General features: G+C 45.7%; 1 protein-coding gene and 1 long non-coding RNA gene across 2 annotated transcripts in view; one reads left to right on the forward strand and one right to left on the reverse strand.

Annotated features, from left to right (window-relative positions):
- Positions 1–4374: 4374 nt before the first annotated feature.
- LOC144124273 (uncharacterized) overlaps positions 4375–16816 on the reverse strand; it is a 41243-nt gene continuing 28801 nt past the window's right edge. The window contains exon 8 of the mRNA XM_077656914.1: positions 4375–5783. Coding sequence (XP_077513040.1) covers positions 5543–5783 — 241 coding nt within the window. The 3' untranslated portion in view covers positions 4375–5542. The remainder of the gene's footprint in view (positions 5784–16816) is intronic.
- LOC144115803 (uncharacterized) lies at positions 10290–14326 on the forward strand. Its single transcript, XR_013311553.1, has 3 exons — positions 10290–10377; positions 12035–12233; positions 13868–14326. It is a non-coding gene; the product is annotated as an uncharacterized LOC144115803 (long non-coding RNA).

Genomic DNA, 16816 nt, shown 5'->3' on the forward strand with positions numbered 1-16816 from the left:
ATTACTATGCATCAACAGTGACGAAGTGATTGTACGCGCAAAAAACGAGGACAGTACAAAGGACACAAGAAAGGCACCGACGTCAACTATAAGGTTCATGGGAAAAAAACGCGAGAAATATATACATGGGACATAAACAAAACAAATAATTTGCATGATATCACATCTTACCTATTTTTGGTGTCCACTTTCTTTTTTCGCTTGCGTAGTAATTTGCGCTGTGCAATTATGTCGACAATGTATCACTAACTCTCCCAGGTTTCCACTGTGTCGACGTTGTGCCTTAGGCGGTGCGGGCTGGGCAGCATTGTTTTTCTTTCTTTTTCTTTGCCCACACTATTATATGTACAACTCAAGAACAAAGGGGCACATATTTTCAAAGGAGGCCCTCCAGACAGTAACGTCGACCGTACAACTTTGTGTGGCTGTGCAGCCAAGGCTAAACAAGAGAGGGAGGGAAACGGTCCTTTGTTCCCGTGCCGCGCATCCTTATCCCGAACAAAGATACCCGACCTCTGATGCCATTTGACCAAGACCGTACCCTCTTTGTCCCGGCTCTTTTTTCCTTCACCCTTCCACAACCATAGCCCAAATAAAGGAAACCCCACTCGCAACGACAAGTACAAAAAGGCTTTCTTCCCTTTATAGCTTATCCTTGGCTCCATAGCCGCAGAAAGCTGTTCGGTCGACGCGCTTGGCTGGAGGGCTGCTTTTGAGGGGAATATACTGCTTCGTTCTTGAGTTGTACCCGACTATAGTTGGTGATCCACGTCCTTTATTTGTGTCACACGCATTAGGCAAGCTAGCGAGCCGAAGTTCAACTTCCTGTGGTTGTGGAAAACCGAGCAAGGGGCAGGCAGAGAAGGAAGCATGCCGAACTACCCCAGCCAACATCTCCCCCCACGCACGACGGGGACAAGCAGCCGGGTTTGCCATGGTTTGTTTATAACCCTTTGAAGGCAGGCATGGCGACAAAGCAGGCTTCATGCAGCACGGGTCAAGAAAGGACCTGACACATATCTCAACATCTCAACCAAAACCAGGGGGCAAGATGGGAAGACACTTTCTGGTAGCCTGGTAGCAGAATCTGAACTACTCAGAAGATGGCGGCAGTGGAGCTGCCACCTTAAGTGTGTTGATTGCTGTCCATTCACTGCAGCAAGTGTGCCAGAGACTGCACATAAGAATGTGCTTTCTGCACAGGATGATGCAATACATTTCAACAACCCTGGAGCTGAAACTACAAAGCTCTGGTTCAAAGCACTCAAAATTTCGCAGGGCAATGCTCAGTGTGCACTGCTTACAATCAGGCCAACTTTACGAAAACAAATATATGGCTGGTAGAGATACTGCAATTTTTTGTGAAAGTTGAATATAAACCAGCAACAATATAATTCTAAATTAATCTCATTAATGTATTTTTTGTTAAGATACTAACTTGTCCAAAACCACGTATAACCATGGTTTGCAAGAACTGAAGTTTAGCACAAACATCGTGTTTTGCAGTATATTTCATTGCATTAGTCATTCAGGATTAAAACTTGACTAGTTGGATATCAACCAGAAGCTTTACACCCATACAAACTAGGCTCTGAAAAATGAAGTCCGGTCAGCTGACAAGATGAGCATAACCTCGGACTATGTGACTGAAGTGGTGTTGACATCTGCCAGTCGGAAATGACGGAAGTACTAGTACACTGCACAGCAGTCTCAGAACTGACCATTGCAACTTATCTCTGTGTTGCTTTCGAGCCCAAGTTCGTAGCCTCCATCGCACGTGCTCTTGTCCGCGCTCTCACGTGGTTTAGTGTCCGACTTCTCTCTTCGAGTGCGATAGTTCTGCATGTTTGGTTGGCTCGCCGCTTGCTTGACATAAATGAAAATGAAAACAGACGCTTTCTCCGAGACGGCGATAACAGGCGATGATTCCAAGCAGACATGTCATACACGCTACGTAATCACTGGATGCTTACAAGCGACGCAACGAAATAAGTGCGTACATGTTTCATCAGTGACGACCTTCTTTTGGGTGTTCCTTGTGCATGCATAACCAATGCATAACACGGAAACATTGAACAGCATGCATACATTCCTACAGTGGGCTAATGTAGGTATAGCACGGATCAGAACGCAAATTTTTTTTTAAAGAAGCCAGAGCCAGTGAACAGCACCGCATTAAGTTTATGCCTCCACATATTTTATCGCAGTTCATTCCAAATGGGAAGACGCACAGGCCACCTCCTCTCATCAATGCACGTCGACATTTTCTTTTCGTCCGCCGTAGAAATCTGCTGTTTTTTCTTTATCAACACACGCAACCCGCAAGAGCCGGTTATCTCAGTAAATGTCAACTCAAGTCATCAAACAGTAGCTGGGCTCACTTTTCCAAGCATGGCTTAGCCCAGTTTCCAGAGTTCAATATGCAGTAGCAGTTTTTCTATTGGGCTTAGCCAAATCTGACAAGTTTTGAAGCCTCAGTAATTTAGCAAAACAAACCGCAACACACAATTTCTGTGTTGTGATTTGCATGCAAAGAAACTAGTGGTACTTGCAAAAGAGCCTGTAAGGTTGTTGGTGCAAAGAATGTGCACAAATACTACTTGTGAAATGAAGATGTATTGGTACCAGCTGAGAATACAGCTGCATATCAAGCAGCAGAAAGTACTTTCTCGCATTCCGATTTAGGACGGTAGCCACAGCCACACACACCCACTCTCGATGGCACACTTCTAAGCAAAAGAAAACATCGAACAATAAAAGTAATGATAATGTTGAAATGCTTTAATCTGAGCTAGAAGGTGGACATTTTTTGAAGATGTGAGTGGAACAAAAGGATATGTACAAGACAGAAAGTGCACAACTCTGACTAGTAACTAATATTTGATGCTGGAAGAAATGCACATATATATGATTTTAACACATGAAGTACCACTTAATGATTTTATCAGGAGATCTCTCACTTCACTTCATCCCATGTATGTTGGGCTTTTGAGCCCCGTGGTCAAAAACCCATCCTGCCATATTGATCAGCCCATTCGAAACTCGTGAAAAGAGAAATTGTGCATTCAGTTTTATAAATGTTCTAAAGAAATCATGTCAGCACAGGCTGGAGCAAAGTTTCCACAACCAAGTAGATCGCTTGACACAGGCCGGTTACCCTTCAGAAGTTTTGGTTTCAGTTGCAGAAAAACTGCAGAAAAAGTTGGTCTGATGTCAATAGTAAAATTAAAAAGGATAAAAGGAAAAGAAGTTGCCATTGTGCCATATCTACATCAGGTCTCGCACACCCTGGAGAGAATTAGAAAGCATGGGGGGGTTTATGTTGTGTTTTCGGCACCTATTCGATTGTCCAGTCTGGTTAAGTTAATTCGGCCAACAGTGAACCACGCGGCTGCATGAAAAGGCATGCAAAACAATTTGTCCCCTGCCCGGAGGGAGTCATCTACTCTTTGCCGCTATCTTGTGGGAAGCAATACGGCCGATGCATCAACGAAAGAATAAAGGAGCATGATTATAATCTCTCATGTGACCCCATAGTAGGCCATGTAGCCATACACTGTAGAGACTGCAAAAGTGATGATGATGACGAAGATGGCATCAATGCCTGCAAGCCATTGTACAACGAGTGTGTTGAGATAGGTAGGAACCGCAACTCACTGACAAGAGAAATTATAGGAGCACACCATAGCAAGGCTCCCGGAAGAATGTATACGCGCACCCTCCGTATTGCTGTCAGAAAGAGAAAAAACGATACCTCGACTGCGAATGCTGACACGCATGTGCTTAATATATAGTTTTTTTTATTTGTGACTTGTATCCATTGCTTTCCATTTCTGGACGCCAGTCGGGTACTTATTCCGACTGGCAGTTAATAAAGATATCAGTTGTGAGTTAGCGCTGTATTGTGTCCTTCTTCTACGTCCCGTTCGTTGCACTGTAGTCGCGGAGTATCGAAACCACCTCGCCCAACAACTTACCTTGTCGAACATATAAAAGTGCCAAAATTTGTTTTGAAGTAAAACTTGCATCATGCAGTGTTCGCATTTGGAGTGCAAGTCTTGCACATGAGTACGAGTGCTTTAATAATAAGTGAAGCTGAAGGCTCATATCGGTATATTTCAACAATGGCAAACAGCCCCTACTTCGGGTGCCATCTTAATTCTGCTACTATTAAACACTGACATCATGCAGTTCAATGTTGCACCAGTAGTCTTGGTGATGTGTGGCACAATGGAATGCCCCTTCAGCAGAGTAGAATGTTCAACTTCGACATTCCATGTGCAGCCATGTTGAGGCATAAAAAGATGACCGCACACAGGAAGACAGCTTGTGGTGGACGAACCACATTTATTGGACGTCCCGGTAGCCGCGGCTGGTGAGCCGGCGGAGCAGGCTGTTGACGTTGTTAGAAAGGTCGGTTGCCCAGCGCGTTCTCTGTTGCGCGAGGCAGATCTTCTTCATCAGCGCTCCCCCCTAGCGCGATGCACGATAAAAGAAAAAACAGTATGTAAAAGTTTGTACAGGTTCTCAAGTCCAGGACACAGTTAGCTTTGTGAAGGCTGGGTCAGAGCTGGGGAAGGCTGTTGGGCGGAAGAGCTCTGGCGGTCGAGCCTGGCTGCCTCGCAAAGGGCGAGGGGAGCCAAAAGATGAGGATGAAGGAAGCACAAGGCAGGAAAAGTCATCGAGGAATGGGAGGCGAGCTAGGCGTTCTTCAGTTGGACAGCCTACGGGTGGGGCCGGCGGTTGGGGGGTAGTTTTGCGCTGGCTCAGTTGGTGCGGGCGAAGATATGGCATGGGGAAGACATTTCATTTCATTTATTTTCTCCTTAAGGGCCCGAGGGCATTACATAAGGGGGGGGCGAATTAACATGATGTACAAAATCTTGAACGTGGAAAAATGTGAAGAGCAAAATACAAAATACAATGAAGGCAAGCAAAAACAAAAGCAAGGAAAAAATACAGTAAAAAATGCAGACATACATCTAAGTCAAATAACAGCAAACAAGCAAGCGCAAAAGAAAATTACACCAAGGCGCAGAAATGGAACCAAACTAAGTAACAAAAGAGTACAAAGGGTACAGTCTATTCAGGATGGCTGAAGTTTTAGTTTATTGCGGAATTGTTTTCTGTCTGTGCATTCGGCTATGTTATCGGGTAAGGAATTCCATAAGACTATTGCATAAAAGTGGACATAGAAGTGGAGCCGATGCCTCGGCCACGGGCAATGGCGAAACAACGGCGGATGGCACTGAGCATGAGGTCTGCGGGGTGAGGCATGTGCTGCCTTGTTAGGTAGTAGTCGAAACGGGCGACGGGGTGTACCGGATAGCTGCAAAAGTGAGCTCACCGGGTCACCAGTTTGTTGCGCCCATCAGCATGAGGCCGGCATGATGAAGGAAAAATGATTGCTTTTAATGGCTGGAATGCTAGAACGTCTGATGGCATGTAGCCGAGAGGCACGTGACACTGGCACGAGAAGTGAGCTCAGTTCGGCCGCACTTCGACGACTGGTGCGCAAGGCCGCTGCTGCTGCTACAAGCTCTTAGTGAGGGAGGCACCTGGTTGAGCAGATGAGTGCTCGCACTGGCACCCGGCCATCATGTGTGGGGACCCACACTAGCTGACCACCGCCAGGTAAAACTGTCCCACGTAGCTCCATTCTGAAAGTCACGCTAGCTGCAGTGGCTGGAAACACAGGCCGCTGGCAGCCATAGCACGGAGTGGCCTTGCGTAGCACCTGTAACATCCTTCGTGGCACATCCTTGGCTATCGACTCCAAATTGCTGCAAGGGACCAACCAGACAATGTCAGCATTGGCTACCATGACAGAAACCTTGAGAGCAGAATAGTTTTTTGGGTTACTAAAGTTAGCAAGAAATGAGGCACACACACAAATGTACTTCAGCACTGAATTAAGAGTTAGCTGCAACTCACCTTTTCTATCTGGAATAAAGCATAATAGTTAATGTTCACTTGGGTGGAATTTTTAATGTCACATTTAGAGTGGCAACCTAGTTCTTGCAAGTGCCACCCACACGACTCCAGAGGAAGTAGGATTGGCTGCAAGCTACATGCAAGTGGCCATGGTATTAACCAACACTTTACACAGCCGTGCTGTTGCCGTGAGTCATCTCTCTCTTGGGATCATATCTGCCTGAATAAATTCCACAGGAACGCCACATCTAAACACAAAGGTGGTCATGCTGTTACGGAAGATCTGTGCTACTCCAAGTGTTTCAGTCATGTCAGCCACAGTAGACTGAAAATTGTTGGCCTCAAAAGATCTTTACAGAGGTAGCCATTCATATCTGTATCCAGGTTAGAAGCCACATAGTCTCCATGACAGCTAAACGCAGGATTTCTCATTGCTTTAAAGGGACAGTGAGGAGAACTCTATCAAATTTTTTTTGTTAGCAGAATCTGATATTTCGGCATTTCATGGCTTTGTGGCTGCTTGTCCGGGAGCGAAAGATGCATTTATTTCAAAGAAATTGGATTCGAAGTTGAAAAAGTTTTTCCCGCCGCTCCGATTCAGACTCAAGAACTCTTATGACGTCATAGGACGGAGTGACGTGAAATGTGACGTAAAAGCAGACTCCGTGATTTCTGACTGGCTATCGGTGCGTTCTAGCAGCTGCCGAAATGAAAGCTATCGCCGCCGCACGTTGAAGGCATCTATCGGGGTACAGTGCTCTAGAACCATGGAACCTCCATGTCTAGAACCTTGGGCACTGTAATCGGGGGTCGGTACCGTCACTTCGTTTACGTTTGCATCGGCGTCTTGCCAGCGTGGTGGTGGTGGTAGTGGTTTTTTATTAAGATAATAGTAAAAAGGCATGGAGGCAGCTAACTACAGGTTTCAGGGTTTGTTTTGAGTCTCTGAACTAGAAGCTGCACATTTAGCACTCGTCACCGAAATCAAGGTGCATAGGGGAATGTTTCTTTTTTTTTTAATATCTAGTGCCAATCAATTAGTTTTTTTTAAAGAAAATTACTTATAAAGCAGCATAAAAAACAACATATATATATATATATATATATATATATATATATATATATATATATATATATATATATATATATATATATGCGAACGAGTAAACACATGCAATGTGAATAACGCCATAGACTTCCATAGCGTTGGCCGGGACCGCACCGGCAGAATTAAAATTAAGCGGATTTTCGAATTACGGAGTTCGAATCAAAGAGCTTTTACCGTATACACAGAACGGTCCAAGAATTCCGTGCAGCTATACTCAACAGCTGATTTCACACTTAGGTGCTCCAAAAGCATTATTAAATTTAGTCAATGACTAGCCACAGTGACGACTGTAAGCATCCATGGTCTTTGTTTTTTTCATTTTGGGCATTGAAGACCTTTGTACTGAGGCCAGTTAAAGCCACCCTTGAAGCGCTGGAGGTACTTTTTCAGGCAAGTTCGCCCTGGCAGAACCATAATAGATTGTCCGCGGAGATGTTCATACAACTTCGGGCTTCGCATCCTCATCAGCTAGCATACATTCCAAAATCCACTCATCATCGTATCGCGTCCCCTTGTGTGATTTTCATCTTGCAGCAAGGAAACATGTAACTCTACAGCCAGCTGCTGCTTTGAGGGAAGAGATGTAAATTTGCTGTTAAATGTCTCTTCACTAAGAGCCTCATTTCGCTCTTTCATGTGAGCCACCTGTATCCTTGTATTTGCCAATAGTTTCTTAGTTCTTGACAGGCTTCGAGAAATGTTCTTGGACTGTTTCTTTTCATCAGATTTCCTGGCAATTTCACTTGTGCTTTTCTTTTTTCTGCACGCTTGGTTTTGAGCCAGAATCTTTTGGTACTTGCAGAAAGTGCAGGACTCACCTTCGGACCTCACAGATAATAAACACTTCTCAGCAAAATCATGCCTTTGTAGGAGATATGCTCTCCCGAGGCCGGCTTTATGCCGCATGCACCACAAAGATTTGTCAAGGCAACTTCTTTGATCAAGGTTTCGGCCTCTTCGCAAGTTAATTGTGACGATGTGTTTTGACTTTTCCCTTCCACTGAGGTAAACCGTGGCTGCCACTGATTGTCCATCAAGTAAAGGCTTCGCAAATGCTACTATCTTTTCAATGAAGAGGTTAGCGAAGTTATTCAGCCTCACAATGGACGTACGCTAATGAATCGACTGGCACGGATGGCACTTTCATCCATGTCACTGCATGGAATAGCGACGTTGAAGAACGGATATGCGGACGATCGTTGGTGGTTCGCGGCCGTTCACCAACATTTTGCACTTCGCCAGCAGCGCTTCCTTCTGCAGAAACACGGCGTGGGGTGGTGCACTTCAGTTACTGCAGCTCCGCTATTGGCGCCAGATGCTTCCATGCTCACCGATTCAGCATTCTCAACGGCTGAGCACAACTCGGAGGCATTCCGACGCAGCACGCCTGTGACGCTTTGCTGGAGGCTCTTGTTGGCGCAGATTTCTTGTTTTTCTCTTTGCTGACACTTTAGGCAGAATGTGTTCTGGGTAATGCGTGAATATCGAAGGCACGGCGTCGGGTTTCAGACGCGGTTTATCGCGGGGAAGCTCGCTGGTAACACCATTTACGGTAACTGAACATGCGCTCGATAACTGCTCTCAAAATGTTTCTCGCAAACCACACCAGCTGGCGTCAGCCTTGTGTCCTCTCTTTTGATGTTTCTTTCCCATTCTGCAAGCCGCGTAGCATCAGATGGTGCAGCAAACATGGAAACACGTTCCTTGTTCGAGCGGTAACCGCTTTTACACAGTGGCACAAAGCAAGCCTTCTCTTTGCACTGTAGCTTTGGCATCTTTTTTTGCTGTCACATGTAGCTCCTTAAGTGATGGGTACGGGAAAAAACATTCGGAAATTCAGTCCACGATTTTACGGCACGCTGAAAACACGCGCCACGGATACACGCTCGCCCGTAACCGATGCAATCACCGTAGAACTGCAGGGAGCAGCGGATGCGATGACTTGCATGCGTAAGCACCCGCACAGGACAACAAAAACTGCACCTCGGTCAACAAAAGTACGTGCACAAGCAGGTTAATCGCGCACTCACAAGACCATGTTAATTGCTGCCTTCCGACGCGAGAAAACCACGTCGTCTGCTGCGGCAGTACGATGGATGGATGGATGGATACGGCTGAACCCTTTACATCGGGCGGTGGCTCAAGCCACCTAGCCATGTCTTGTGAAATTTAATAATAATAATAATTGGTTTTTGGGGAAAGGAAATGGCGCAGTATCTGTCTCATACATCGTTGGACACCCGAACCGCGCCGTAAGGGAATGCATAAAGCAGGGAGTGAAAGAAGAAAGGAAGAGGAGGTGCAGTAGTGGAGGGCTCCGGAATCTGAAATTTTACTCCTGTCTTGCTTTTAGCCACCAATCAGATAACCTTCACTTGGTTACTTCTAACCTCTTAAAATCCACTTTCCCTTCACTATCCCTAAACCCCAATGCCTTGGGTAAGTCAGCCCCGCTGCCTTCCACTGTAGGGTGAAGCCCTTTACAGAAGAGTATCAAGTGTTCAGCCGTTTCCTCCTCCTCTCCGCACGCAATGCACAAAGTGTCTATCTCCTGGTACCTGACTCTATACGTCTTAGTCCGCAAAACTCCAGTCCTAGCCTCAAACAACAAAGAACTTCCCCTACAATTATCATAGATATTTTCTTTGACAATTTCCTGTTTAAAGGCCCGGTATGTTTCCAGTGCCGATTTCGTCAGCATCCCTGTTTTCCACAAAGCTCTCTCTGTTCCTTTAACCTTTTTCTTAACCGATAAATGCTGATTTGCCGCCTTACTGCTGTCCAGATATTTGCTTGTCAATTTTCTAGTTCGCTTTCTCCATTTCGTGTCAACATTCTTTATATACAGGTATCTGAAAACTTTCCTAGCCCACCGCTTTTCCTCCATCCTTCTCAATCGTTCCTCAAATGCTATCTTACTGCTAGCCTCTCTGCTCTCGAAAGACGCCCATCCCATATCCCCCTGTACCCCCTGATTTGGTGTATTGCCATGTGCTCCCAAAGCTAACCTCCCTACTCCCCGTTGCCTAATTTCCAGCCACCATCTCCCATTGCGCAGTGCTGGCGCTCGGCACACTAGCCAGTATATTCTAGGCACTATAATAGTAAGCCCCTCTAACTATACTTACGTAAAGAGCGGACACTCAAGCCGTTTTTGCAACCGAGCAAAAAAAAAGGTCTGACCACCCGCCAGGTGGCTTGTTCACTTTCACTCTACTTCAAAGGTCGATAGCTTATCACATGTCCACCGGGTTCCATCCAAGCGTTGCGTCGGTCATGTGCCGCCGGTTACGCCCACCTCACCGCGCTTTTCAACGCGTCGCCTCGTTTTTCCGGCAAGTTGTTTCCTTTTCCCTGCAGGATTAATTTTGATGTTTCTTGAGCTCAGAACATTGTAGCAAGTCGTTTGTTATGCTGCGTGTACGCATTATGCACGTGTAGCATATAATATGAGCCGTGAGCCATCCGTTTGTCTTTTCCGGAACTGCATGTGAATTACTTCGAAAGCGTAATTTTCCAAAAGACACTCGCAACACGTTCGGTTTAAAACAAAATTTATCGATGGCTCACCCGTATCGTAACACAAGCCTTTTATATGACATGGGTCGAACAGTGTAATGCACATTTTAAATCGACCACGTGAAAATACCATTGTCACATGGGAAGCGGGCAGTTTTGATCGTGATCGATCAGATCCTAATCGGGCCTCAATATGCCCCGATCGCGTTTCAGCCGCGTTTAGGAATAGTTGACTGCCATCGGAGCATCGGAATCGAGCTGCCCGATTGCGTTCGAAACCTACTACGTGCTTTTTAGGTGTCAGAGTGCTAGGAAACGAACAGCAAGAGAGAGAAGCCTAAAACGTAAACAGAAATGCTTGTTTTAGACTGCAGTACAAGAAATGATAATGCGTTTTATTCAGGCATAATTTCTCATATATGTGTCAATACCGCCGACATGATGTGTTTCAGAGAATTCCAGGTGATCGGCATTGATAGGTATGTTTCTTAGCCATAATACCAAACACGTTTTGGCGGGCTAGTTGGTTAAGCATCTTGAACAAACAGCGCGAACAAAGTCGTTCGCTTTCTTGTCTTTTGTGCTCGTCTTTGTTCGCGCTGTTTGTTCAACATAATACCAAATTGAATATTTTTTTTTTCTGGAAAAAGTACTATACAAGGACTCTTTTCTGCCAACTTTGCAAATTTTGTTGGGTGTTTCGGACCTACTTAGTGACATCTTTTGCGCTAGGGCTGTTCTACTCCCGATCCTTGGTCCGCTATAACAGCGATCATTTTCCATCGCGATTGAAAGTCGGATCCCGGTCGAGGACTCGATCACAATCGAAAGTGCCCACGGGAAGGGGTATAAGAAAATCGTTGCGGATACTGCGATCTACGCAATCTTTACCACAGTGTGCGATCACTGTAGAATGAAAGTTTATCTCTGGTCCGTACCGCATATAGGTACGGTCTGGAAGAAAACCAGAGACAACCATCGACAACAGTCATTGCTTTATAGACAAAAAATCAGTTTACGTCAGCTCGCTTCCGCAAGGGATTGAAGCTAGTTAGAATTTTTCATAAACGATATGCTTGCCTGCAATCATTATAAATAACTGTCATCAGCGAGTTTATTTTTCTTTTCTGTCTGTTTTTGCTGCGATATATTTCTCTTTGCCGTTTGATGACTGCAACAATCTTTACAGTCTGTACACAAGCCCACAATAATATGCCACGGAGCGGATTAAATTACGGGTGCTACTGCTGCGTTTCATGGTGTGGGAACAACGGGCAAAGACAAAGGAAGCCGGGGACGAAGCTCTTATGCATTCCTCATGACAGCAGGTGATTGACGCCTGCTCTGTGTACTTTAAAGAAAATATAAAACAGTGCTGCCAATCTCTTGTTAGAACCGGCTACTATGCGAGTTTTTTTTAGTCAGCCAGTGAAGCGAATAATTACAGTTTATACTGCGCCATAATTATTTCAGGTCGAAGGCTTGGATCGAGTGTGCCAAGAGGGGCGACCTATTGGAAAAGTCGCCGACCCAGCTGTATACGCCACGTACCGCACCTGCGGGGACCATTTCACCGCAGATGACTTCATGGACCCCGGGATGACTTCGCTGAAGAAGATGGCTATTCCTACTGCTCAGTCTACAGGATACTCGGATTGTCAGCTCGCTGAAGGTAATTTTCAGTGTGCGCTTCTCGTATATTTAAACGCTTGACAAAATCGCCCGGCCAATGAAGCCTTGAATTGTATTTATCAGCTAAGATTTATGATTACCACAGGACCCACTCGATATAATCCCAGCGACTGAAACGTACATTTCTCAATAAAATATATAGAATTCGCCTTTTCTGGCATGTACGTTTCATCAATAGAAACTTGGCATTCGCTTCAAGAAATCAGTGTCTGGCAGACAGCTGGACAAATTTAAAGCCTGATGTCTCATTGTTTCTAATTGCTGCCAATAGAACACAGGGTTCACTTACATATATCCGTCGCTAAGTTCAGTATTGCGCTGATCATTCATTACATCTTTCCTTCCCTTTGCTAGGTTCGATAATTAGTAAAGATATGGACTTAATTCTGTACATGTAGGACAATGCTTGTAGAAAGTTTTACTTATTTATTGTTCTCGAAGGCGACTGCAGCCTTTTTCGAAGAGACGATTTACGTTGTTGTTGTTTGCCATTTGTCCATATTTGACATGTTTTAGAACAAGAGCGTGCCGCACGAATGTGGATTTTTTTGCGTGGTGTCTACACCTTGACCAAAAAATCGCACTAATCCCAGTTTACGAACAGTGCAAGCTTACTATTGCGTTACTATGATGTATTGAATATGTTGTGCTTGTATTTCTGAAGAGTCTATGAACATATCGCTCAAAGCTGCTGATGTGCAGGAATCGAGCACGCTATATGTGCCTTTTTAACCCCTTACTTGTGTCTAGCTATATTGACAACTCCTGTTGTGTTCTTCGCACGGGTGATGTTTTGGATGACAAATCCGCAGAGCATATGTGCAATATTTTTGTTCGTGACATGGTGCCAACGGCTTTACCATAACTTCTTTCTTATTGCTTTTTGTATTATGATGCATTTTATAATTGTGTGTGATCCAGTATTATTTTCTGTACAGTTCAAATTGCAAACAAGCAAAAATAAACTCTGTGTGAAAACCACTCCCTTCTCTGTCTGCAACTGAAAGAGGCGGCTCAATGACGGCACAAAATTAAAGTAAGAACAGCTCTGATTGCATTGTTCCAACCTGCATGAACTAATTCAGCTTGCGCAGGTTCTTTGAGAAGCGTGGTGATATTTCCAGTAAAGGTCAGCAATCCGTGAGTGTATTATGTCTTATGTATGGCATGCTTAGAAATGAAATATAAAAGCACTTGTGCTCCACTTAGACGATGTAGTTGAATACTTTAATAGTCAAAGGTAAATCAGAATCGAAAGCATTGCTATCTAAACCGAAACTGAAACAGAGCTGAGGCACATGCCTAAAATCTCCGAGGATGAAATTAGCGGTGTGACCACCCGCTCGGGGCGCTGGCGGCTGTGTAGTAGCTAGGCCGGAGGGCCCTATTGGAGTGTACGCTCTTTACGCATATATGTTTCTCTATGGCTCAGCCGCGTTGGCCTTGCTGGCCTTGCATACGCCATAGCAGTTTAGTTCGTTTCGTCGCCTGTTTTGGAGTGTCTGTAGCAACGTTTTCTCATGCGAGGTCGAGGTGCCTTCAACAGCGAAAGTGGCTGTAGACCATCACAGCTATGCAGTGCGACACAGCGATGCGCCGCTTATTACATTGCAGGCTATGTGGCTGGGAAGCGTGCTTGGACAACTCATTGTGAAGCTTGCGGAGCAGCATGTCTCTGTGATAAAGGCAACATTCCCAAAGAACTTCCACCTGAGGGAACTACTGAGTGGGACCTTGGGGGCATTTTATAGCCGTCAGTATCATTTTACAGTCTTGTCAACGTCCTTGAAAACAAACTTATAAACACATGCGTTCAGCTGAATGCGCTTGCATGCCGAAGCTGCGGCAGAGATGCTACAGTCAGTTGGTGATGTGCCAAAAATTGGTTCTTCTGAGCATACTGTTGCGCTGACGGCATGAGTTGTGCGTCTTTATTGCCTGACAAGGATTCGCTTTTTGCTTAACGGTATAAGTGAGGAGAATAGTGTGAAAAAAGGAAAACACTGAAACGTACCTGTGTGTTGGTCAAATTCTGCAAAAGTTTTCCCCCTCACTTTTAAATAAACGATTTCATTATCAGATGTGTTGCTTCATTGTCTAGAATCCTCGGAGATTGCTTACATACAGGGGGCAAGACTTCGAGCTTATTTTGTTATTATTTAATGCTCATTTACACAATAAATTTTATTTTTATTATTTATTTAACAAAGGATAATGCAAACTGTCACGGAAGTTGTGCTGACGACGCTCCAGCAGTCAGGAAGACAACGAAAAAAACATCCAAATGAAACTGTTTAAGGGGCTCACTCGCGCCCACTAAAAACTGAATGACTCGGCGGCGGTGATAGCCACAAGCGTGCTCGGCGGTCATCGAACTGAATGCCTGCAGTACTTAGCCGCGCTCAATTTAAAGCTGCAAGGAACAAAAGTTAAGGAACAAAAGCAACTATAACAATCTGGAAAAATGTGGAAGCATTTGCACTGGCCACGATCAATGGAAATAAGTCTGGTCGCATCTCTCATTACAAGACAAAATGATAAAGCCGCGTGCCAGTGGTTGTGAGTTCGAACGAACAGTGAAAATATTCACGGCAAAATAAAACGATTTGAAATGGGAAGCTTTATACGCACGAGGAGTGATCAATTGCAATAAAAAAGTTTGTGCACAGTTTATTTAAATTCTGCTAATCATGATCATGTGCACGGGCCAGACAGTTGACTTCTGTTGGGACATGACTGGTTTAGGTTACTCATATACGAAATACTTTACAACTGGCTACGAAGCCAGGTAGCTCAGCCCCACTGTGCTTTGCATTAAGAGTCTTAGAACTGAAGTGTTTCAATTGTCAGCAATCTGATCCAAGTGCCAGCAACTGGAGACAGGAGGCGCTGCCCCCTCTGGAAAAATGTTGGGACCCCCCCCACCCGTTTCAGGGTCCCTGCCTACATGAGCGTAAAGATGGCATACATGCTACAGGTTCGCAAGCGCCATCAAAAACTGGTTTGTACGTTGGTTTTTGTGGTTGGGGCGCCTTCAGCCAATGGCGACTGCCGTTTTGAAGTCCTGTGGCACACAATACAACCTGTTCTCCTTCTCGCCGTAGTGGCTGCGTTTCGATGGCGGCGCAATGCAGAAAGTCAGTGCACATTAAAGAAACCCAGGTGGTTGAAATTATTCCGAAACCTTTCACTACGGCGTCCCTCACATCCTGGTACTGGGCAGCGTGTCGAAATGTGCATGCACAAAACGCGCTTCAGTCCAGCTGCGCAATGCAAACTGGGCTTGTGAAGCAGCATGTTTTCAAGGGAATAATGATGCGAGCTGAGTAAACATTATTTTATGGTAAAGATTCATTTTTTGGCACCCACAGTAAACGCGCGATAAGTGAAACGGGCTCATTCTCGCCTCAGTGGTAAAAATTTAGCCAACGCGATGCGCTCATTTCGGCTGCGCGCTTTACTGCGCCTCTGCCCTCAGCGCCGCCACAGGGCATCGGCGCGCTGTGGGGCCATGCTTCCCCGGCCGCTTTTCACACCTTTCCATTCTAGCCACCTTACCGTGGGTTCGATCCCAGACGCGGCGGTCGAATTTCGATTGAGGCAAAATTCTAGAGGCCCATCTACTGTGCGATGTTAGTGCATGTTAAAGAACCCCACGTGGTTGAAATTTCCGGCGTCCCTCACAGCTCGAGTCGCTTTGGGACGTTAAACCCCCATAAACCAAAGGGACGAAAATTTTCAGACTCTTATAAGGGGCATGCCAGAGTCCACAGAAAAAATTTCTATCTTCTCCAGTGATCCATTATGCTCTCTCGCAACCTTGTGACGACTGGGCCTCCCGTGTTTGCTCGCACTCGTCGCCTCGCACTGTATCGCCTTGCTGTCACCAAACGTGACATTGGGCACATGCTGGACCTTGGCTTCATGTGTCTCTCCCTCCTCCAGTCCTTGGGCATTGCCCCTCCACATGGTGTTCAAGAAGAGCGGCGACTGGTGACCGTGCACTTAATGAGGCCACAGTCCCTGAACGCTACCCGATTCTCTTCTTATTGGCATCGATCTTATCGGCCAGCTCAGCCAGGGATTCTAGGGTCTGAGACAAACACGCGCTCAGGATCATGCGCACCTGCGGAGGCACGAACTGCAGGAAGAGGTCCTGCAGGAGTGCGCTGTCGTGTGAAGTAGCCACATTTGCAGCCAGGGTGCTCGTACGACGCAGCTGCTCGGTAGGCTTGCAATCTCCGAGGTAACGAGCTACTGCAGATGACGTGGCTCCGTTTCAGAAGTGCACTGGATGAGCGTTGCCTTAAGATGATCATAAGGATAATTGGCAGGAGAACATAGGATGTCGCGAACAACCGCAGCAGTTGTAGGCGTGAGTGCACCAATGACGTGGCCGAACATGGTCATCTGCGAAGTGACGTGGTGCTGACGGAACAAGGCCTTGATGGTCAGGAGCCAAAGTTCTGAGTCTAATGACCAATAGTTTGGGAGCTTGAGGGCGGAGACTGCGAGCTCACGATTAGGTGGCGTAAGAGGCAGCGGAGTCTGTATACGAGCGGA

Source organism: Amblyomma americanum, chromosome 1 (assembly GCF_052857255.1).
Source record: "Amblyomma americanum isolate KBUSLIRL-KWMA chromosome 1, ASM5285725v1, whole genome shotgun sequence".
NCBI classification, from domain to species: domain Eukaryota; kingdom Metazoa; phylum Arthropoda; class Arachnida; order Ixodida; family Ixodidae; genus Amblyomma; species Amblyomma americanum.